The 25715-nt window shown below is 38.5% G+C and overlaps 1 protein-coding gene across 1 annotated transcript in view; it reads right to left on the reverse strand.

The window, feature by feature from the left end:
• Positions 1-25715, reverse strand: part of FBXL4 (F-box and leucine-rich repeat protein 4) — a 59897-nt gene that overhangs the window by 26720 nt on the left and 7462 nt on the right. Inside the window, exons 2-4 of the mRNA XM_009889013.1 lie at positions 23394-23739; positions 13638-13882; positions 2317-2530 (exon numbers count right to left, since the gene is read on the reverse strand). Of these exons, the coding sequence (XP_009887315.1) occupies positions 2317-2530; positions 13638-13882; positions 23394-23739 (805 nt within the window). The remainder of the gene's footprint in view (positions 1-2316; positions 2531-13637; positions 13883-23393; positions 23740-25715) is intronic.

A 25715-nucleotide genomic window follows, 5' to 3' on the forward strand; every position in this document is an offset into this window, starting at 1 on the left:
TCATCATAGAAGGCAATCAGATTAGTCAGACATGACTTCCCCTTGGTGAAAAAATCAAGAACACTACTATATTACAGTTCTTTGACAAGTTTTAGAGAAGTCTAAATCACTTCAGAGCACACTTGATGAATTTATCTATCCCGTCTTCTTTGCATCTAGACATCAGTTACTACCTAACATCTCCATACTAGCTGAAGAGTACAGAAAGAATGGCAGTCTGTTTTGTATAGAAAAACAAAGATTTGCATTAAGTGAAGCTCATGGTGAGAAAGGTAATGTTATTTCTGTAAGTTTGTGACTTTTGTAAGTCTAATCCTCTAATTCAAATACTCTGCTACAACTTCATTCTTTTCCCTTTTACTTTTCCACCTGTGATGTACACTGTACACTGTTAAGTGGCTTCCTATTAACAAATAACACAAAAGCATCCTCTCCTATTTACATATTTAAATTTCTAGAAATTTCTCTTCTATGGCTTGTTTGGAACAGTGCTTTTTGTTTACACTTACGTATAAAATGGAAGCACAGCCTTAAATAAGCTTGATTATGAATGAATGACCTTGTCAGCTACAAGCAGATGCATGTCCATACACACAAAAGGCAGAAATGAATCTTCACAATTTAAGGGCTTCAAAGTCAGGAAATCTTTACCTCCTACATTCAATCTAATTTCAAGCTCTGTTCATCAAAGCGATAGCTGAGAAATGACAGTTACTGGTCATTTTCAGAGTATACCTCAGCTGCTGCACTATTACAAGCACAAAGTCTCAAACTTTAGAAGTTACCAGAGTAGAATCAAGAAGATCATGATCAATCATCAATAGAAAAAAAAAAAACCCACAAAAAAACCCAATCTTTAGCAGTGATACAATGATCTTTCTTGGACCTGAAAAGGCCTTGTGAATTAAAGCCCACGGTCAAAATGAGGTAAGGAGATTTATCCAAGATTTACAGAAAGACTAGTGAGCTAGAAACAGAATAGAGACACCCAAGGCATCGATTCAGCTCTATACAAAAGGCACTTCAAAGTAGGGCTCACCAATTTATTTTTTAGTTTGAAGAAAATAATACATGCTTCAACATACAGAGCAATTACCACAAAGTAAGAAGTTACTGAGGGGCACTGTCTTCATGGTGATTGCCTGCATACCTCACGACAAATGCCAATCATTCCAGGCAGCCTACCCTCCAATCTAACTACCTTGCATTACCAAATCACCGTTACACATCGCTAGCTAGACCTTGGAAACAAACGTACACATGATTTACTAAAAAACAGGACAAGACGCAACTAACTTCACAGCATGTGTGTTCGGTGTGAATTGCTTACAGATGAGATAAAAGTACTGTTACTTCAGATGCCCTTTAGTTAGACATCTAGTAGACAGAACCTACTGTTCCAGCTTCCGTTCTTCTATTACACTACAGCTGAACACCCCACACAATCCAGTGTCATAACCTCACAAAGCATAAGCAGAAGTAACGCACAAAAGCAAACTCTTCTTAAAATGTTTAATCTAGAACTAAAAGCTAGAAAAAAACCTGCAGAGCTCCCCCCCCCATTATGGAGCTCTACTAAGCAGTAGCTTTTGCAACAAGAGAAGCCCAACTATGAGAGCTTCCACGTAAAACAGAATAGTAAAGTTGTAATACATGAGCAATGTAGCTAGTGAGAAGTAACGGAGTTGCGTCTGATTTGAATTGCTGAATTTACTGGGATACAACATTTGTAAAACGTCGTAAAGTACAACAGTCTTCTCAACTGTATCAGGTAGAACCATTCCATCTTAGACAGGAGATATATTGCAGCATAAGCCTGATTCGGGCAGTTGGGTAATTGTATAAAGTAGTAATACTTTACACTGTAAATGAAAAGTATTTTAAAAAAATCTGTGTTCAGATGTGCTTCAAATATTGCTAATATACAAAGACAGTACGGATCTAGTGATTAGTAAGTCATTCTAAAGGGGAGAATGTTGACAATTACAGTAAGTTACTAAACAGGATAATTTCCCAATTGTATTGCCAAATACAGTCTGTCTGGAGAACACTTCAAAACAAGAGAAAAGCTTTCACATTTGTGATTTCACTACATTGCTTAAAACAGCTGGTGAAAAATCACCAGTCTTACACACAAGTTAAAACATGCCGGTTTTTTATTTATTTTTATTAAATCCAGAGGCTATTTTGAAAAAAAAAAATATGGTTTTTGAAACTACCTTTAAATTTCCTTAATTTACTTTTGAATTTACATGCAAAATTCTAATTCAGTAATGAAAAATAATTACAGCAAAGGTTAAAAATACTTGTTCCTACCTCCACTTTTGTTCGGTAGAGAATGAGACGCTTTAGGCTGCCCACTTTGGCTATGTGATTGAAAGCCGGAGGTGGTATTTTATCACATGATGACAGATTTAATTCCTGAAGATTTGGACACATTTCAGTAATGACCTCCAAGCATGTTTCATTGAGGAAATGGCCACAAGACAACTCAAGACGTACTAGTTCAGAGCCACAAACTTTCAAAAACCTGTAACAAACACATTTTAAGTGAAAAATAAACATACTTTTAGGTGAGAGTCTGAATATTGTCAAAACCTTAAGCATGTAAACCAGGAAATAATTCCTTTCAACAGTGAAAAGTCTACAGACCACAGCTCTTATGTCGCCCCAGTCAACAACCAGAAAACATGATTAGGTTAAAGTAAATTAATCATAACCACTCTGAAGGAGTTACTTCTGAAGCAAATCTGTACAAATCCAGAGGAGACCAAACCAGTTAGAGAGCAATATTCAAAAACCAAAGGTAGTCTAAGAGTCAAGGTTGTTTCATCAAGAGTAACTTGATACTGTACATAAACTAGATATTATACAATGTTTTGTACAAAGGAATGTTTGACTACATTTTAAGAAACACAGAAGGCTATATAATGCTGTACATGCCGTAAGGAGGCTAATGTCACTCGAGCAGTCTTAAAAAGCAATTCTACCCTGAAAACAAATTGCAAAAGAATCATTGGGGGTGAGAACAGTATAGAGAGGGCTTGTTATTAAATTAACATTAGTCTTGAAAACTGTTTGGTTTAGAAAGTTGGAACATTCTTCGTTCTTGCCATTTACTCTGAGACAATGGAGCAAAGTACAACACAGATAATGTTTGAAATGCTTTTAAACAGCCCCCAAAGCCAATTTTGGCATTGGCATGCAAGTTTCCACCAGTAATTTCATATTTCTCTATCTCAGAAAAATCTGCAAATGTAAAAATGAGGTTAAACAAATACTTTAAAATCGATGACATATTCAAGAGTATTTTAAGACTTTCAGAAAAACATTTAATACCTTTCATTAACACGTAAGTCAACATCAACACTTTGTAACTGTTCTAGAACACAGAGATTCCTAAGGGCAATTTCACACTATTTTCATTTGAATTGTAAAAATTTAAGATATTTGAAAACAAAATATCCAAAATTTAAAAACTTTGATGGTCTCTGCAATTACACCTTCTGTCAGAGATTGTGTCAGAAATTCAAGCTCTAATGAAAGCTTGGATTAGATATAATAAAACCATGTAAGTTTATGTCCGTTTTTATTGCAGATAACCTTCAAATTGTAAACCAATCACCAGGCATGTAAGTTTGCTATTTCATCGGAAAAAAACCAAACCACACATTTTCCGTGATTTTGTTATACTTTATTTTAATAGTTTCTCCAGTAAAAAAAAAGAAAAAGTTGCTAACCTATGGGCTGCAACGAGTTCCTCTTGTTACTTCCCAGAGTAACGGAGCTACTTGTGAGAGAGCATGAATTAGCTTCTCAAAATATTCTGATCTGCTCTATTACCACTTCTATCCTACAAAAACCTTCATGCAAACAAAGCAGCTTTAGGTTCTGATACTTTCACCGCAAGTTAGTATTACTTTTGGGTTTAACTGACACAATAAAAATGCCAGAGAGACCTGAGGCTTCTGCTTGCACAAAAGCTCCTATTGCTACAACTAAACAGGTTCCCTAAAACAGCCTTCCCAAGACTTTGCTCCTGCAGACACATTCAGGGAGGCATTCCTCAATGACACTAACAATAGCACAGGAGTTGAAGTCCGTCTTTCCATGTTTTCAAACCTTCTCTTTTCCTTATTTTTTGATTACTCACTCAAGTCATACTTGCCATTCATCATCACCTTTCTTTATTCCTTTCATCTTGCAGGTTACACGGCTTTGGTTTGATAGTGCAGATCCTGTGCAATATGGAGGGGGAAAGGAAATTCCAGGGTGGCATCTCCATCCCTGGAGGTTTCCAAAAGTCACCTAAAACCTTGACTGACCTGAGCTAGCACTGGGGACACCGGCACTTCAAGTGGGAGCTCAGAGCAGACAATCTTCAGAGGTCCCTAACTTCTAACATTTCTACAAGCCTATGCAAGAAACAAAGAGAAGGTCTGAGACATGAAAAGGGAGACACGAGCCCCAGAGCCACAGGGCTTCTGCTAAGTATGGCCTTCAAATCTACTCTTCCATTATTTTTGTCTAACTCTGCAGTCTCTTTTTAGAATCTATTTTAGCTTGTAAAATCAGAGTTTATAAACACCAAGCACTTATTTGCTGTTTTCATACTGGATACAGTGAATTCACCTAGACTGGTAAGTCTTCTCATGGGAGTGTCAGAACTGAAATTACATGACAATTCACAACAATTAACACTAGGTATTTAAACATCAGACTGCTATTTTAGGCTAGCAATAGAGTTCAACACTGCTATGGAGAAAGGCAGGATGGAAATCCCCTGGAAATCAGAACATAGACATATGGATTCATTGCTGATTACCAATTAGGCACTTCCTCTATTTAATGAGCACCTTAACAATACATTCACACAGCTTCTTTCATCAACAAATTATCAGGTTTGTTTGAACGGTGATATTTTCCATAAAACCTTGTCAATCGCCACTTATTATACCTCCAGCTTTTGATTTGCTAATGGATAAATATTTTATGAATTGCTCCATTACAATAATGGATGTTAGGTTAACTACCATATAATTTAACAGGGCTTGGCTGTTGTAAGTGTTGGTGCAGATCAACGCTTTTGTCCTTCTAGGACTGTTAAAAGTTAACATTACCAGGTCAAGGAAACACTCGCTTAACCCCCCAGACCTGGAGAAGAGCTTCAGGCTCACTAGCTAGAGGAGTTATTACCCTCATAACGTTTTATTTAAATTCCCCACACTTGAAAAACACAGAGCAAACAGTGGTAGCAATAAGCATTGCACTTCACGGCTTTGTTGCCATTTTGGAAAAGGTTATTTAGGAGACATTAAACAAAAAGGCAAGGGGCATAAGGGACGTGCAGCAGGGTATAAGAACGAGCTGACAGGCATGAAGTAAAGAGATGAACAGAAACAGGAGGAGGAATTTGAGGAAGTCACCAACCAGCACAGGGCAGAGAACATTAGGCAGAACTGCAGAGTTCTCTGAACAATCAAGGCACCCTGATCTTTCTTTGCACTTAACAGGCTGCTCAGGACAGAGATTTTTGCTAACGTCTTTCCATATGGATCTCCAAAGCCATTTGGCAACATAGAACGTGGATTCTCATGCTGTCAGAAAAAAATGCGGCATTGCCTTCATACTTCTGAGACTTAACAGAGACTGGATGCCTGGCCCTGACTTAGCTCACTTGAAAACAACCCCGAAAAAAGCACCTTCTACCCAAATCAACATTTCTTCACATACCTCTCCTTTAATCACTGAGGACTGATTTGCTCCTGTTTATAGTCTCTCCTCCTTTCTGCACAGACATCCATCCCTTTAGTTTCGCTTTTATTATCAATATTTTATACACAGAATTTCTGAAGTGATTTCCCTTCATGTTTGTTATGAAATCTGACTGACTAACCAACCTAGAATAATGTGAACATGTACGTTTTTCAGCCTGGAGAAGAGAAGGCTCCAGGGGAACCTTATTAGGAAGTAAGTCAGTCTTAGTGAAGCCCTTCTGAAGCATCAAGTATATCTATTAGCAGTTAGGATGCTATTTGCACGTGCTGATCTTAAACCCATTGTGATGGATAAGGAACTGGCTGGACAGTTGCACTCAAAGAGTTGCAGTCAATGGCTCCATGTCCAAGTGGCGAGCAGTGACAAGCGGTGTTTCCTAAGGGGTCGATAATGGGACCGGCACTGCTTAACACCTTTGTTGGTGACATCGATGTTGGGATGGAGTGTACCATCAGCAAGCTTGCCAAAGACACCAAGCTCTGTGGAGCGGCTGACACACTGGAGGGAAAGGATGCCATCCAGAGGGACCTGGACAGACTGGAGAGGTGGGCCCATGCAAAACTCATGAAGTTCAACAAGGCCAAGCGCGAGGTCTTGCACCTGGGCTGGGGCAATCCCATGCACAAATACAGGCTGGGCAGAGAATGGATTGAAAGCAGCCCTGAGGAGAGGGACTTGGGGTGTTGGTGGATGACAAGCTTGACGTGAGCCAGCAATGTGGGCTCGCAGCTCAGAAAGCCAACCACACCCTGGGCTGCATCAAAAGAACCATGGCCAGCAGGTCGAGGGAGGTGATTCTGCCCCTCCACTCCGCTCTCGTGAGACCTGACCTGGAGTACTGCATCCAGCTCTAGGGCCCCCAACATAAGAAGGACATGGACTTGTTGGAGCAGGTCCAGAGGAGGGCGATGAAGATTATCAGAGAGTTGGAGCACCTCTCCTAGGAAGAGAGGCTGAAAGACTTGGGCTTGTTCAGCCTGGCGAAGAGAAGACTCCAGGGAGACCTTATAGCAGCTTTCCAGTATCTAAAGAACACCTACAAGAAAGCTGGAGAAGGACTTTTGACAAGGGCATGTAGTGACAGGACAAGGGGTAATGTCTTCAAACTGGAAAAGGGTAGATTTCAATGAGATACTGGGAAGAAATTTTTCACTATGAGGTTGGTGAGGCACTGGAACAAAGTGCCCAGGGAAGTTGTGGAGGCCCTGTCCCTGGAAGTGTTCAAAGCCAGGTTGGATGGGGCTTTGAGCGACCTGGTGTAGTGGAAGGTGCCCCTGCCCATGGCAGGGGGGCTGGAACTAGATGATCTTTAAGGTCCCTTCCAATCTAAACCATTCTATGATTCCATGATCATGGGGTCACTTAGTCTATCAAGAATGTCCAATCTTGTAATTTATGTCTGTGTCATAAACATACCCCATGAGACAAAGAAGATCCAAAATTAAAATATCAAGGTACAAGATATAGCACCCTTCATGTGAGAACTGGCAGCATAAGACCTCCCAAACAAAATCCTCAAAATACCTTTAAGATATATACTTGTGAGGGTACTGAACACAGCACATTTGCTCCAATGGTTTCTAAAGGAACTGCACTGGATCCAAAACCTACACTTCACTGTTAGCATAATGATCCTCACTTATTGACAACCCATGGTTCAAAGTTACTGAAAGCTCTACAACAAGCAGGGGTCACAGTCCAGTTCTCTCTCATCAACTCATCCTTCCTAAACACAAATAGGTACCTAGTTTTATATTCCTTCCGTACAATTATCCAAACAGGTTTAAATCATGCTGATTTTACCAAATCTGTTTTCAATTAAAGTCTCAGGTACTCATTTTGTTGTCATTGACATATAAACCACTGAATTTGATGTCCAAGGAGGAGGAGGGAGAAGCAGCTTCCATTTATGAACAGCATAGGGTTGGATAGATGCTTTTTTTTCTTTACCACTTTTCCTTTCAGTGTTACCTTACGCTAGCATCCAAATCAGAGATGTTACCTCCATTACTTGACAGATATAACGTTGCCCCAGTTGCCTAGCCCTCCTTGGCTTTGCCCTCCTAGAATCAGTATTTCATCAAAACAATCATTGCAGTTTGCTTCAAGGCAATTACACGCCCCCTCCAGCTACTCAGGTCTCCTGCTTTCCAGAGCCTGCCACCAGACAAGAACAGTGTCAACACACCCCTTCTCCTCCCTAAACCAACTACTTGGATTTTATTCTTCCTCATTTCACTTCTAAGATCTTGAGGTCTTCTCTTTCTTGCTGTATTTCCGTCAATATTATTACTCACACACACTTGGCAGAGGACTTCATAATCCCAACCTGTCTTGCAGATCAATATTATTACTTACACAAACTTGGCAGACTTCATAATCCCAACCTGTCTTGCAGTTACAGTCTTGTATTTAATCCAAGGCCATACCAGAGGTATCATTCCTGTACTCCTGGCAGCTTCTATTGGCTATGGTTCTAAAATCTTCTATTTTCCCTTCAGTCTTCACAATTAAGGAGACTGTTTACTTACTTTACACAGCCAGCTTATATATTTGAGTAAAATCAACACCTAATGTTCTATGTAAGTTTAAACTTCATGCACTTTTCCATTTTCTCCCCCAAACACTGAAGCACATTCCTCCTCCTTTCAGTCAGTGAGTTGTTTTCTACTCTAGGGAGTTTCCAAAGTTGCGATGACTGCATATTTGCATGGCAGCTGTTGACACTTCCGTTCATCAGCAGACACCAACTTCTGGGATCATGGGCTCTGCACTGATAGTGCAATCAATGTAAAAAATTCCAAGCGACTCTGGATCCTACACCAGCCCTACAGCAGGGATCTGAGGACCAAAAGCAACTTTGATAAATTTACTTATTTAATTCAAAATAATGAGATTTGGCTCGTGGAATTACATTTTAACATATTTCTTAAAGTCATGTCCAGGTACTTTTACACTCACAATGATGTTTTTCCTTTCAGGACTGCTGTGTTACACAACAGCAGCAGCATGTCGGACAGGTAATTGTAATAAAAGTGTTATGATTGATATGACTGGAGAACAAATGGGTACATACAGGTGTAGAAGCACAAGAAAGGACAAATGGCCACACAGGGGCTGCTAGAATGGTGTGTGCTAGTGGAAGTTAGATTAGCAGGTCATCAAGATCCTTGAGCATCCGTATGTGCAGTTTCTCAGGACACGCGCATTAGGAGACAACGGACGGAGGTGGCACAGAATGGTGACACTACACGCTGGATAAATTGGTTTGGACACATATCGGTTGTCTTGGTGCATCTGTGTATGCACGCATGACAGGGACTGAGTAACATAATTTTGTTCTTAAAATGAAGTCACCTTCCCTTCCTCTAAGACTTTCTAATTGTTATATTTTCTACTCTAGCTTTTTAAACTTTTTTTTTGTCAGCAAACCTTAAAACATTGCATGCAAGTAAGGAGAATATTAAGTACCTGATCTTGTGCTTTTCTCAACACAGATTAAACTATTTCAATAAAAACATGCAAAGCAAACATTATCACTTAATCTCAGTTACAGCAACCCTAAGTTTTACTAAAAACTATGGAAATTAAAAAAAGACAGACGTGATTTTTAAATTGAGAATCCCTGTCAAGTCACACATTACTCCTATTTTCTGTGACTATTTGATGCATGTTTCAGTAATTTCTCTGACCTTCCTGATGGTGAGGCTTTGCTATGAATCAAACTAAGTTAAACACTGTCAAAATACACCCCTATTAAACAGCAACTCAAGCCTTCAAATGTTAGCAGCAACAAAATTGTTAAAGAAATATTCCTGGATGTGCTTGATATGCAAATACTGTATCACTAACCTGAAAATAAAACACTATTAATTCATTTTCATAGTATAAAATGTTACAATAAAAATCCTAACACTTCAGATATCTAAAGCAAAAGAGTTTAAACAATCTAATGACATTTTCAGTGATACAAAGAAATCTGCATGCAGAACTCGGTTTTTAAACTGTCATCGTCCTTGAGCTGTTTAAACCTCAGAGCATCTATTCAGCATCTCAATATTTAGTATACCTCCAGTCAACTTGCCTCACTTTTCCTATACAGGTCTTATCCTCCTACGTTGATATTCCCGTAGCATGAAGAAATTTGACCATACCTCTAACACCAAGAGAAATGCAGTGCTGCTTATGTAAAGCTTACTGTGAAATCTTTGTTTATTCCCTGTCACTTTGTATTCCAGACACTTGAGACTGCTCAGATACTCATTTGTCTTTCACTTTTCCATATACTTTTAGTTAAATCTAAATGACAAAGTTTAGTTAATCTATATTACATGCTGAAATGAAAAATTTATGATAGTAATTTTTAGCCCTAAGGACTGGATGTTATCAATAAGTTAAAATACCTTCAGCTTTGCCTCAGGATGTTCACATGCCTGAAGCATTCTATCTTCTCATGGTAATACAGTATTTGTCTTCAGTCACATTTCTAAAAATTACTCTTTTTAAAAATATTCTACTTTAATACATTTTTGCAAGAAAATACATATTTTCAACTATTTCTTAGAATCACATCTATATAAACTTTTAAAGCAACACAAATTTACACAAGCTACTTAAGACTGTTGTAAGAAACCACAGATAAAATCATTTTTTAAATTTATTTGCCAAAATAAAATTCAAACAAGAGTAGCATTTAAACATGCCCTGACTTGCAGAAATCATAACCTAAACTGCATAGTTGTAAGAATGAAGCGAATTCTAAGTTTTTAATAACAGTGCCAGCTTTAACAGCAAATGCTGAGAAAAGTAAAAAAAATAAAGAAAACAAAATAAAAAACAGGCCTTGTAAAAGTGAAATGCTGTTATCTATGAGGATAAGGTATTTTGGTTTTAGCATTTTGCCGTTTCTACGGTGCAGCAATTTGTAGTGTTTCTGAAGTTATTTACAGATTTCATTTCATAAATAATGTTTTTTTCTCCTTTAATTGACAAATATAGGTTGGCCTTTTAAAAACAGCATAAGGGAGTCTTTCAAATTGTTACACCTTCCAGGCAGAATTCTCGACACCTCCCAGTAGTTGCCTTGACACCCATTCCTGGTTGCTCATGCAGTAACTTAGCACAAAATTTATAAAGTTTAAGGATTGGAATAAGCAATTTAGGCTCGTTTGAACTCAACCTCAAGTTACAAGAAGACTTTTCATTAATTAAATAAAAAATAAAAGATGCAGCTTGGTACTCCATAGGCACACCTCATTGCCTTATTTCAAAATTTCCATTGCAGAAAGAAATAGAGAATACCAAGACCAGACAGGGAGCCAAAGAGCACAGGATAAAGAAAAAACAACAAACTGATTCAGAAACATTCACACAGTAGGCAGTAAAAGAAGATTTTACACTAATAAATGTAATGGTACGTCTTCTACTGTTACGTATAGAGACAGACAGAAATACATAAGTATTTAATTTCTGCAAAGGACAATTACAGTCTGAAAAACTGATTAAGTTTTTGGTAACAGTCAACATCAGCTGGTGACTCATAAAACAGCAATGCACTCTCCCCAGTCAACTGAGAACCTCCTTTGCAAGACTCCTATTCTGAAGAGTAAATTAGAAGAAATATCTAAGTGTGTAATAAAATTCCTAGGGAAGTCAAAGTACCTCCATTCTTTGGCAACGCTGTTTTGCATAATATCTCCCAAAAGTCAGGCTGCGTGAAGAACACCTAGAAGTCCACAAGGAAAAATTGTGGGAGTTCATGACTACGTGTCCTGGATGCTGCAATATCCACATGGTGGTGGTTTCTTAATGAGAGCCAGGGCAATAAAAATAAAACATTACTCAACAGATTTATCCTTTAAGGAACAGTACCTCTTACCAGGAAGCTACTTTTTTTAAGAACGTTACGTCAATGCTTTTGAAAAGCAAGTGTTGTTCTAGTAAGTCTCCTGTATCAATAGATACTTCCATGGCAAAGGAACAGCAAATTTTCCTTTCCTGGAGGCCACCAAATTTGACAAACCTGTTGATGAAGAATGTCAAAAGGAAAATATGTGTTTGGAAATTCTATTAGAAAAGTCACTTCTACTGAACAAAGAGTTGCAAAATCATTTCTGTATTAGGCAAAAGAAAACTTTCAAAACCAGATCTAGTTATAGTGAAGAATTTTTGATTCAGAAGTGAAAAGTCTGAGCAGAAGTCACACCTGAAAATTATTTAGTTTACAACATTCCCAGACTGCATGTATCTCTTCTAGGAAAAACTATTTCTTGGAAATACAGACAACTTAGTTGTATCAATGTCCAAGAAAACTTTTCCCTCTCGTTACAAATAAATATCACCCATAATAATGAATATAAATGGACCATGTTTATTCACAGATTATTAATAGTCAAGCAATGAATATTTATTATTTTAGAAATGTTGACTACATGTAAATGCCGCTATTAGTTCAACACTGAAGTTAAAAAAAAAAAAAAGTCATTAGCTATAGAGCCATTTTCAACTAACTGGAAGTCAGAAAGGCCAGAACTGCGAAGTTTATAATTATCTGAATTTAGATATTCATTTCTTCCATTTCTTCTACAAACATTTTTAGCAGTACTGTAGGTTCAAAAAAAAAAAAGAAAATTAAAAAAATTGCCATGAAGATGCACATTCTTTAAGTTTTCAAAAGACAGATTTAATAGCTAAGCATCATAAAGCAGGCACTTCATGATTTCAGAGTTGAATTCTCAATTAAAGCTTGAATATTTATCCTCGGCATAATGTATCTAATATGAAAGCCAAATTTAGGAGAAGGGTTTGTACCCCGTTCAACAACTAGCTGATGTCTATCTGCTTATTCTACCAACCAGCACAAAAGAGCATAGAGCTCTTAGATTATACTGGAAGGTCAGGAAAAAAGGAAGCGACATTCTCCTCTTGACAAGGTATTTCTTCAAATTATTTTACTTCCCCAGGGAAGGCACCCAGACACCAAGGGAAATAAATTGTTTGAATACATGATTTAACCTTTTTATTCAGAAAACAAATGAGAGTTAAGACAACTTTTTTTTTTTTTTTGGTATGTTAAACATTTCTGTTTCTTATCCATCAAGTTCGACTTTCAACTGCCATTGCTGATTACTTCTTAGTTGAAGCAGCAATTTTTGCTTAAATGAAACGCATTGATAGATACAGTTTAACTAATGCAAACGAGCAAAGAAGCAAGAAATGATATGTTAAGAAAGCAGAGAACACGGCTGTTATACAGAGAAGAATCCCTGCAAATTTGCTATTTTAATGACCTACAGCACAGTCGTATTTTCAGCTCAGTGGAAGACGCACATGCAAACCCCCCGTTTCCCAACGGGGCTAACGTTTTAAATCATTTTTATGAAAATATTTGCATTTACATTGCACTCCAGTGATTACTTCGGGCCCATACCTTGTAAGCATGCACTGTAATCAGTTTATTACTGCAGCCATTCTAATACAGTCCTACTGATGACTCATCTGCACAAAGAACAACTGCAAACATTTTCTTCAAGAGACGGACTTTTGACAGCTCGGTTCTAGTGGAGTCTTTTGGAAACACAGGAGAAAGCAAAACACTGCTCCCCCTGGAAGAAGCCTTTCCGTCACAGGCAGTTTGGCACATGCAGACTCTAAATATTGAAATGGACTTCTGCTGTTATATCTACTATCTCTTACTGTTTTAGCTGTTGTTTTTTTCTAAGCCATTACAATCACACCCTTTATAGTATATCAAAGACATTTCTTGTCTTTTAATAAGGTTTCAAATACTTACTGAAACTACTGTGCAGCAGCTCTGCAAACAGAGCTTGTCAAAATATTTCTGTACGTTTAGCACTGACCTGCTAAATCCAGAAACAGAGATGGCTCCCCTGTTTCCAGTCCAAGATAAATTCAGCCACTGGATGAGAGTGCAGCGAGACTGTAGGTATTCCAGAGATGTGTCATTAATCCTTGCCCAGTAAGGTTGTAAACTGAGATGAATGTACTGTAGAGGATCACAGCAATGTTGATATAGTAGCTTACAAGTTTGCGCTAGTCTACACAGGTCTGGTACTGTAAGGTGACTCAAAATCAACTGGATGAGCTATATTAAAAACAGAAAAAAAGTCACAGATGGTCATATAGCACTTGAAATGTTAAGGGAAAACTGCAAAGGAATAAGGAAAGATGTTCTTACTTCAAAGAAAAGTAAATCCTTTTAAATAAAAGTAACTTCTCAAATAAATCATTGATTAACTATTAAATAGGACTGCGCTGCCTTCTCAATTTGACAACACATTAAACAAGAAAGGAAAAAGCAGATCAGCATATGAAAGTGACAGGAAGCTTTCAAATGAGAAGTTTCTTTACCCATGCTAATTTAAACAGTGATATATATGTAAACAATATGTTTACATATTTCCCTTCACAATGTCTGCACTGCCGTTTATCAGAACACCGAATTGGCATCCTCTTTATGTTCTGGATTTTGTTTTTAAGATGGTAGCATATTTGCAGAGTACATGGAAAAAACATACTATGTCCCAGTTTTCCCACACCTTGAACTGATTTCAGATATGTTCATCTGCTTCCTGCTTTAAAAAACAGTGTTTTGTCTTCTATCTTACATCCTCCCTCATCTATGCTGGACTATGCAACTAGGTAAAAAATTCAACATATTCAGATCTTCTTTTATGAAGTAGTCTCTTTCTTGCTGTAATACTTTTTAGACCATTTTTGTGCTGTGCCAGAGTGAAATCTGAAAGGCAAAACCCCTTTTTACCTTTACCAAATTGAATCATCTCAGCTTCAGAAAAATGACCAGCCCTTCTGACTAGCACCATATATATGCTTTCATAATGACTTATCTCACATTCAGAAATTAAGAAATATTCCATCTCCTATCATGCTCTGTTTTCCTTTCTAAAGGAAGATCAACAAACAGACACATAAATACTCACTTTAGGAAATAACAAAAATCCTCGACAAAAAAAAATAATATCTCCTTTAGCTTATAAACTGACAGAAAATGCACTCAAAAAATGAAATCTAAAAATTAATGTTTACTTTACCAGGGCTATCTTTAACAGCTATAAATCCCTGCACTCAAGTTATGTAACTAAAATTGACTAAGTGTTTTCAAGCAGAGTGGGAAACAACAACTCACCGAAATGAATCAGTGTAAATTTAAAAAAACACTACCCACAAACCAGCTTAAACTGAAGAGTCCTGTGGCCCTTTCAAAATACCATTGTTTCATTTTAATTTCTTATAAAGATTCGTAAGACAAAAACCGCCAAAAATCAGAACAAAATGCTTGGCATAAAATGAAAATTAAGCTTTTCGTAAGATCCAAACAGATTGTACATCCAACGTACCAGTTTATGCAGCTAGCTTCCGCCTCCCCTCCTCCCCCCTTCATTTTTGGAAGAGAAGAAATAAGAAAACAATCCAACTTCCTGCAAAATGAAAAATGTTACTTCCTACTCAACTCCAGATTTAGTATTTGGATTTCAAACATGATCTACGACTCTTCAAAAAATTTAACTTTCAACTCCAATGCCAAAATACAGTGTTTGCATATACTCCAGTTCCTCTCAAGCTTGATTTCAAGCCTTCCCTCTTCCCTTCTCCTCGTGCATCCCTGCCCCTAAAAACAGACCAGGCTTTTTGTCTCTGCAGGTGCCTGGAACTCTCACCTCAGCTTGATGCAGAGGATCTGTGTAGGCATTTCAATATGACAGCATGATATATATATATAGATATATATACACACATATATTATATATATATATATATATGTAAAAACTGCATTTAATATATTATAATCAACAAAGTTTGCTCCCAACTGACATTTAGTTTGTTGGCATTTTGCTATCTGAGAGAGAGCAAACTAACTAGGAGCTAACATAGATATAATCCCAAGTGAGTATTTTGATTTTTGCTTGGCTCAGACCCATACTTCAGCTTCGAAGTTGCTTAGCACAGTTTTGTTTGTCATTCTAATAGTAGATACCTAAGCATATACCTATTTTTCTAAGGCCATCAATTCCCTTTAAATAATTTTCAATATTCTGAAAGACGGCTTCAACCTATTTTGCAATCTTTCGGATATTTCAAACTCTGTAAGCCACCTAAATATCTATTTTATGAATGTCTTTTCCCTCAGATTTTTCCCATGCTTATTTAGTACATTTTCAAGAGCAGAGAGCTCAGCAACAAAGGCTGTATAGTTAGCTAAATTTATGTCTACAATTAATGTGGTGTAATAATGTCTGATAAAAAAAAGTAACACAAGTTTTGTTCAATGGAAAACAAAGTTATTTCGTGACTTCTGAGCAGTAAAGATAATGGTGAATGAATAAATGCTTCACCAATGTCCCTTTACGCTAACCGATGACTTCAATGAATATTTCATAGCATACAGGATGTTGCAATCTTTCCACACCTGAGACTAAATCTCTTACCACATGAATGTCTTAATCAGAAAAAAATAATCTTTCTTTATTTTCTACTGAAATTATGCCACTTCGCAATATCTACAATGGGAAAATATAATGAAATGTCACTACTATGACATTAAGATATAAAGTACTTTTTTCTGGCTTTTGATTAAACAAAGATAACAGGTTCTAAACCTACAGGCTAATAACCATGAATCACCATTAGTCTGGAGTCTGGTGTCTGTCAGAAATCTGCTTTTTATGTATGTGTATCCTAGCATAAAGAACAATTTGATACCATAACGAGTATGTGACCTGATGTGCTGTATTGCACTGTGCTATGTTCACGGTGATTCCAAGAATGCTGCAGAATTGAGTATCTGCTTTGAAAACAAATTTTGTAACAGTTTCCCCACAAACAACTGTTCTACTCTGCACTTACGAAAAATTATGGCAACCATTATTGTTTCACACTTTCTTATAAATCGATCAGTAAAAACAAATTTTACTGGAAAAACAGTACAAAGGAATATAATGAGGAAAACAAAATATAATTTATACAAAACTGATTGCTTTTTTTTAGGCTATGATGGACCAAAAGTACAAAAGTACTTTCTCTCCCATTTCCAGGGCAAACATTGCACACGCCAGCTTTAGAGATACGATAAGATCAACACCCACTAGAGTGAAAACCTTCAAAAACTGGAGGTTTCCAAATCACAATTCTTGACAACAATTCAACAAGCAGCAGTATACAATTTAATTGCGTGCTGTCTGCACACAAAAAAGATCCTGATTCATACCTGATCCATGTGTGTTTTATCACCATCATAGTCCCTGATTGCAGCATCTTACATATATGCCTACATTTTGAATTATCAGTAAAAAAATGTAACATCTTAAAAACCCAGGTATCTCACCCACTGCAAAGTTCGCTTATAAGCTCAGACAGGATCTCCATCACATGCTTCAATACATGGGGTAAAAATTTACCAACGGCTCCTAAAAGTACTTACCTACCCAAAAGTTTCTCCAGCTTTAAGCTTTTTTTTGCTGAATAACAGCAAGCAATAGCCATTTGCACCCAACAAAATACTTTCTGTGGCTACAGGACAATAATGCAGAAATCGATTTAGTCAGAAAATAATGCTTGGATACTAGTCAAACCTAGAATACCTGCACATTTTACAAATTTCCTCTTTCAGTCCCTCCAATGTGAAAACACATTGGCCTACACAAACAGCTCATTCAGGAACACGCTATTTAATAACCTGATTTTTTTCTCATTCTGCACCTAGATCTGCCACAGATTAGACCCAATTAATATTGATACTAAGACATGCTCAGATAAAGGACAAAGGATGTGTGCACAAAAAGGCAAAGAGAGAAGGCAAGAAAGAGAAGATGGTGTTCTAGGGCTTTTCACATTCCTCAACATAGGTTAAGAAAACACAGTCCCTAATTCCATGATCCTATAGTTCACAGCTGCAAATGCAAGTGCATTTAATAGTGCAGGTGAACACCTGAAAAGTGGATCTTCCAACTGTTTCACAAAACACAACCATTTAAGTCTCTCTTTTCTTTATCCTACTCTCATAACATGCTTTGGCAGAATGGACTTTACATCACTAGGCTATAGGCTCTGATCTTCTCAGCAATGAAAGACTGGAAAGGCTTTAAGCCCCTTCTTGATCCAAAAAAAAAAAAAAAAAAACAACCCAAAAACCCCAAACAGAAAAGGATCTTACTTACAGACTGCACAATCAAATAATCGAGATTCCAGGAGGACTAAAGCTGGAGACATCTCCGCCATGTGCCACCGCTCAGAGCCCAGTAGGCTATAGCAACTGGCAGTATATTGGACATTAACAGAAGGGAATCTTGTGCCATACGGTTATTAGCTGTTAAGACAGCTTTTAAGACCTCATGAGTTTCTCTTTCCAAAGAGAGGCATAAAATTTTGCTGATTATCTCAAAGCCTATAAATATTTGGAGCGATTGCATCCCAACAAAGAGGAAGTCAGGCAAAAACACCAGGAGGCCTGCATGGATGAACAAGGAGCTCCTGGACAAGCTCAAACACAAAAAGGAAGCCTACAGAGGGAGGAAGCGAGGACAGGTAGCCTGGGAGGAATACAGAGAAATTGTCCAAGCAGCCACAGATCAGGTTAGGAAAGCTAAAACCCAGACAAAGTTAAATCTGGCCAGGGATGCCAAGGACAACAAGAAAAGCTTCTACAGCTACGTCAGTGATAAAAGGAAGACTAGGGAAAACGTAGGCCTTCTCCAGAAGGAAACAGGAGACCTGGTCACCCAGGACATGGAGAAGGCTGAGGTACTCAATGACTTTTTTACCTCAGTCTTCACCGGCAAGGGCTGTAGCCACACCACCTGAGTTGGAGAAGGCAAAGGCAGGGCCTGGGAGAATGAAGAACAGCCCACTGTAGGAGAAGATCAGTTCGAGATCAGCTAAGGAACGTGAAGGTGCACAAATCCATGGGACCTGACGACATGCATCTATGGGTCCTGAGGGAACTGGCGGATAAAGTTGCCAAGTCACTGTCCACCATATTTGAGAAGTTGTGGCAGTCCGGTGAAGTTCTCACCAACTGGAAAACCAGAAACATAACCCCCATTTTTAAAAATGGAAAAAAGGAAGACCCGGGAAATTATAGGCTGGTCAGTCTCACCTTTGTGCCTGCCAAGGTCATGGAGCAGATCGGGTTACAGTGGTAGTGGATAGGGGAAGAGCAACTGATGTCATCTACCTGGACTTGTGCAAAGCATTTGACACTGTCCCGCACAACATCCTGGTCTCTAAATCGGAGAGACATGGATTTGATGGATGGACTACTCAGTCGATAAGGAATTGGCTGGATGGTTGCACTCAAAGAGTGGTTGTCAACACCTTGATGTCCAAGTGGCAAGCAGCAATGAGTTGCGTTCTTCAGGGGTCAGTATTGGGACTGGCATTGTTTAACATCTTTACCTGTGACATGGATGTTGGGATGAAGTGCACCATCAGCAAGTTTGCTGATGACACCAAGCTCTGTGGAGCAGTCGACACACTGGAGGAAAGGGATGCCATCCAGAGGGACCTGGACAGGCTTGAGAGGTGGGCCCGTGCAAAACTCATGAAGTTAAAAAATGCCAAGTGCAAGGTCCTGCGCGTGAGTCAGGGCAATCCTATGCACAAATACAGGCTGGGCAGAGAACCGATTGAGAGCAGCCCTGAGGAAAGGGACTTGGGGGTGCTGGTAGATGAGAAGCTCATGAGCCAGCAATGTGCGCTCACAGCCCAGAAGGCCAACTGCATCGTGGGCTGCATCAAAAGAAGCGTGGCCAGCAGGTCGAGGGAGGTGTTTCTGCCCCTCTACTCCACTCTTATGAGATCCCACCTGGAGTACTGCGTCCAGCTTTAGGACCCCCAACATAAGAAGGACATGGACTTGTAGTATTGGATCCAGAGGAGAGCCACGAAGATGATCAGTGAGCTGGAGCACCTCCCCTATAAGGGGCTTCGAGATTTGGGGTTGTTCAGCCTAGAGAATGGAAGACTCCAGGGAGACCTTATAGCAGCCTTCCAGTACTTAAAGGAGGCCTACAAGAAGGCTGGAGAGGGACTCTTTATCAGGGAGCATAGCGATAGGACGAGGCATAATGGTTTTAAACTGGAAGAGGGTAGATTTCAATGAGACATTAGGAATCATATTCTTTAGTGTCAGGATGGTGAGACACTGGAACAAATTGCCCAGAGGAGCTACGGATGCCCCATCCCTGGAGGTGTTCAAGACCAGGCTGGATGGGGCTTTGAGCAACCTGGTCTAGTGGGAGGGATCTAGGCCCATGGCAGCAGGGTTGGAACTAGATGATCTTTAAGGTCCCTTCCAACCCAAACTATTCTGTTATTTGTTCTGGAATGATTTAAGAAGTTTACTGATGAAGGATAAAAGTGTATGACACTTAAAAATGCTTCTACTTATTGCTCCAACTCTTCTATCTAAGTATCATTTAAGGTATGCAGATCTTACATTCCAGACCCGTTTTCCTGGAACATAGGTGCCAAATCCGCATTTAGCGGTGAAATTCACTTCCCCAGTAGACATGAACAGCTCATAAATCTTGTAGGCAGCTTTAGGAAAAGTTGGCTTCAAGGAATGAAAAAGATGTCATTTGTATCTTTTTATATCAAAATTTATATATATAAAAAAATCTTTTTGACTGCAGCATGAAGGATTTCTCCTGACTCTCCTCTCTGGAGGATAAAAGTTAGGTTCTTGGTACCTGGCATATCTCGGTGAGTCTCAAACTGCACAACAGGTATGCTGGGGCAGGTATTCCTCACCTTTCTCTAAGGCTTTTAACTTGTTCAGGCCTTGAGATCTAAACAATCCTGTAAAGCCAACTAAGACTAAGGCCTTAGTCCTTCCACTTTACAAGCAGCACAAGCTAATCAAAGTTAACTGGGAAGAAAGACAAGGACATGAAGTGTCTCCTAGAAAATCCTTCCTCAATTTTAAGGTAATTCTGGAGAACAGATGATAGTACAAGTACTTCACAGGTACTAAGGGCTGGTTAACACCCTCCATGAGTAGGGAAGGAAAATTCTCTCACCTAGTTCATCCAAGATTTCACACTTTCTTCTAAGGAAGTTTGTGCCCCAGGAGTCGAGCATTTTTCTCTATTGTTGGCAGAAGCAATCTAGACTCTAACAATGTTTTTAGAGCTCACACTGCGGCAAGCCATTCCTAATGTCATTTTGAGGAACAACACAGTCTATGAAAGGGTAGTCTATGGAAGTTTCAGAAAGACAATGAAGGCAAAGCAAAGGCTTGGAGGAACTGCTGCCTACTTTAAGATTAGCACAGAAGACAATTCAGCCTGTGTATTTTGTGAATTATGGAGGGTAGTATGAAAAAGCTTGAAACAGCTCAAAATAAAGAACAGGCATATGTATGAAGACTTAGGACAGTTGCACATTCACAATCAACATGAACATATAAAAGATACAATTTTTCATGTAACGTATCAATCAAAACTGGAAGGAGTCAGCGGGTGCCTTACTTCATCATTACAAGGTTTGAACACTACCCAGAAATATCTGACACTTGTCAGTCTTAAAGACAGCATGCAGAGTACTGTTCCTGTATCTGATGTGATAAAAAACTGTCATACTATAAAGTACATCATTTTTGTTGTTCCGATACCCAAACCTTCCAGCTGGACCAAGAAAGTAGGAGACTGGCATTTCTGCTGTCACAAAACCAGTCCAGAAATAGTCTTTTGTAGTTTTCTGATAAATATTCCACCCATATTTTCAGTTTCTTTAAATCAAAGCAGAAGGAAAAAAAACGTGCTTGGTATTGATAGACCATATAAATGCATTCATGAAACAAAACATGTTTAAAAATGGATAAAAAAAGAAGCTGATACACAAACAGGAAAGCAGAAAAGCACAATAAAGTACATGGAGGCAGAAGTTCATAGGAGTAACAGGACTACACAACTACTTCCTAAATTATAATCTTTATATGTATAATCATGTGGAACAGAAGAGAGATTAATCAATCCCTCTGGTAGTCTACTGCACTACAAATCAATTTATTCAGCCTTTTGAAACAAAACTTCCTAGACTTAAATCAAGTTTTCTCTACAATTAATTTCTTTGAATTACTAAAACCAACACATTTTCAAACTTTCAAACACAGTTACACATTTTAAGATGTTCTGGAATCAACTGCACCCCTGCATATGCAAAGTACTTTCTTTACTTCAGTATTGATATACAAGCACCAACAGTAAAATACATTAAACACTGTATCAACTCTGGGGAAAAAAAAAAAAGCAACACTAGAGTTAACTCAGTTAGTATCCTCATTTATTATTCCACTGCAGCAACAAAAAAACCCACCCCAAACTCAGGAACTGAAGAAGAGAAGATAAACACACAGGAGAAAGATGGAGAGAGTTGTTAAATTCTCTTCCTCTCTCTTTCCAAGCACAGCACACTTCTGCAGGTTGCTACAGCACACGGTCACCCAACCATGGCCTTCATGTGCCAAACCGGGGTACTTGGACACAAAAGATGTGACAAAACCAAACTACCATTTGATTAGATCTCCTCCCTTCGCTTTCAAAAGTGAGGCTGATTCAAGCTCCAAGTGCTCAGAGCATTTCATGAGTTAACGCAGTAAACAAACACTTGCTTCTTTTGTCAGACCGCAAGTCACTGAAGAGCGGGAACAACCCTGTCTCTGCCCAAGTCCAGAGGTCTGACCAGCAAGTTCTTTCCACTATGTGCAAACCCAGTTTATTTCAGGAGAGGTCAAGACAAGTATTTAATTTGTCAATTCTTACTCTAAGTAGGGTACTAGCCTCCATAAACAGCTACACCCCACTGACAATTCCTGGCCTGCACACAATATTCAGCAATCATCCTTCATAATCTCATTATAACTGGAATCACAGGAAAGAAAATATTTATCTACAGTGACACTGAGCACACTTGCAACTGCCCCACTGCCAGGGGATCTGAAAGGAGTAGTTTCTTCACAACTGTTTCCTGTGCTAATGATAAAATAAAACCAGCAAACAGCAAAACAAGACAGTGTACGGAAGTCCAGCTAAAACACTTTTAACCTGCACTATGATTCAAAATGTAGCTGGACAGATTCATAATAAGATGAAAATATTATGGCAGTTATAAAAACACAGTTCTGGGTTTTTGTAAGAGAGATAACGGGAAAAGAAACTTCTAGCCTATTACAAACTATTTCCACTTCCAGATCTCGATTTGATCTTTTCATATCTCTTTTATATATCTTCTTCGTCAAGCATGAGTACTAAAACTACTGGAAAACTGCCAGAAGCTTCTAAGTTCAAGAGCTAGAAATTCAAGGCTAGAATAACTGGTGTAAAAACTGTGTGTGAGTGGGCAGATTCATGAGAAGTAAAAGTGCAGTAACTGCAAATAGTGGCTTGCTAATATCCATCCATGGAAGTAGACAGACTTACATAATTCAGGCATAACTATACAATAACTGCAGGAGATTCACAAAAGAATGCAAGGAACTAACTGGAAAAAAACAACAATCTTGACCAGTACCCTATAAAGTACCTTTGCCCCTTTAATGATCAAGACAAATACACTGAGTATAAACATGCTTTTCTTACCTCATAAGGCAGTTTATCAAAATATCCGTTAGTCGGCCATTCCCTGAGGGTAACAATGCTAAGCTGCTTATTAAGGGTGTCCATTCCACAGGCATACTTTTCTTCATCCTCATCTTCATCAATATCATTCATATCAATCATCGAAGTCTTAAGTGAAAGCACAGGTCTCTCTTTCACACCGTGTAGTACTACTGCATCCAATTCAGTGTAATAGTCCAGAAGAGAGCTGTTCACTTCCAGTCGGATTAAGTTTGTGGGAAAGTTTATCTGTTTGATACAAGGTGTGAATTGCCGAGCCTGAGGACCATTCACCTTTGTAGGTGCCTCGGACCAAAGGATTTCCCATCTGTAAAAGAAAAATCGCACACACAGACAGTATAGGGATTAAAATCGAAGTTACTAAAGCAATTCCTGAACACAGTAAGAGTGCTTCTCTGTCAGAAGTATTTAACAACTGAGAAACATGGTTGACTAGACAAGGAAAATTGTTGTGTTCTCCCTAGATTTGGTAAATATCATAAGGATGATTTTAACAGGGCACACTAATTCATGACCTTAGCATATTTTCTCTGTGCTAACAAAACAAGCTGTACACTTATAGTCACACGTTTGTGTTAGAGTACTGTTATTCACACACAAGTTGTTCTAATATCTCACAGGTAAGGTAATTGTAACAAATGGATTACAGATGTCTTCACAACAATGGTGTGTTAATGTAAGTAGTCAAGGAACAGTCTTGCCATGTCTCTTATTTCCCACAAAAGGTTTTCACAAAAAAACCCCACAGTTCAGACTCTTTAATATCAAACCTGTTCAAATTGCAGCATTGCAAGTTATTAAAAAAGTCATCTAAATTTTACTTTGTTTATCTGTCTAGGCAAGCAAACTATTCCTTTTTAAAGTAATTCACTGTCAAATTACCAGAGAAAATCGAATCTTCAAGTCATTTTTGAAAGGGTCCTTTGTAAAAAAAAGTTAGACTTTCCAAACTGCTAAACTGAAAAGTTCTTATCCTCTTTGCTCCAGCAACAGAAGGTGGTTCAGGCCATGCACAGAACTTCCATACATACATCCTTATTTTCACACACAGACCTCAAATCTCCTCCAGTAAATGACAGTGAAACCTGCTGCCAATTGAGTAATCTGGAGAACAGTCTTATGTTCATTAGGTCTTGAGTGCTCACAAACTTGTCAAAAGGCCTCAAAACAGAAACATGGTCTTTATATCTGCATGGGTCCTCATCCAGTGAATGGATTTTAGAGGTCCTTCAGTCACTGATGCCCATCTTCTCCTCCTTCAAGTCTAGTTAATTCCTAAAGAAGGAAGCCTTCAGCAACCACTGCTGCTACTCACTTTGACAATACGCTTACAGCGATCTCTGCATCCCATGTGCAAAACCCAGACACTTCCACATCTACTCCATTTCTTTCCAATCACCCTAGTCCCAGCTTCAAGGATTTCTCTCAGGCTACTTGTCCTGTCACATGGGTCTCAAAAACACTGTATCTGCTCCCTAGTACCTCAGCATCTTGGCTTTACCTACCAGATACCACTACTCTGAACTTCAACACTGACATATACTGCAGAACATACGGGGGGTGGAGGGGTGGAATTAATTAAAAGAAATTATTCAAACATGCTTTATTTTCCAGACCCAAATGCTTAAACTTTATCCATCATGACAAATAGTAAAACATATGTAAGGACTTTCATTAAAACATAGCACACTGTATAAATAAGGCTCAGAAGCTTGATATTTGCTACTGTTTCAAGGATATGAAAATTAATCCGTATTGGCTGAAACTTCCATTTCACAATGGACATTTTCAGGTACAAACAGATAAATTTTCCTATCCTACATCATGCCACTCTCCACAAATACCTTACAGTAGAATGGGAGGCCTGTAGAAGTCTTCTGTCAAAGGAAAAAAGAAAGTCATAAACTAAAACCAAATATGCAGGACTGGTGAATATATGGCACATCAGAAAGTACCAATGTAGGAGAGTGGACAACTCTACTCTAAGGTCAACAGTTTTTGTAAGAGAGATGTATTACTAAGAAAAGATTTCATTCATGTAGGAAATGAATGTCAGCTCATGGCAAAAAGTAACAGACATAGTCCCACTGTCACACTCTCTTGCACAGGTCGATTCCCTAAGCAAATAATGTTGGCAATGCACACGACCTTTCTTGAACACATCCAGATCACCATGTGACATTTTGCTTTGACACTTTCGTGTACCCACTCAAACTATCCCTAAGGAAACTCAAGCCTATTTTTTCCACTAATTTAGCACACACTGGACCATCAACTTTTACA

Source organism: Charadrius vociferus, unplaced genomic scaffold (assembly GCF_000708025.1).
Source record: "Charadrius vociferus isolate BGI_N301 unplaced genomic scaffold, ASM70802v2 scaffold166, whole genome shotgun sequence".
Taxonomy (NCBI): domain Eukaryota; kingdom Metazoa; phylum Chordata; class Aves; order Charadriiformes; family Charadriidae; genus Charadrius; species Charadrius vociferus.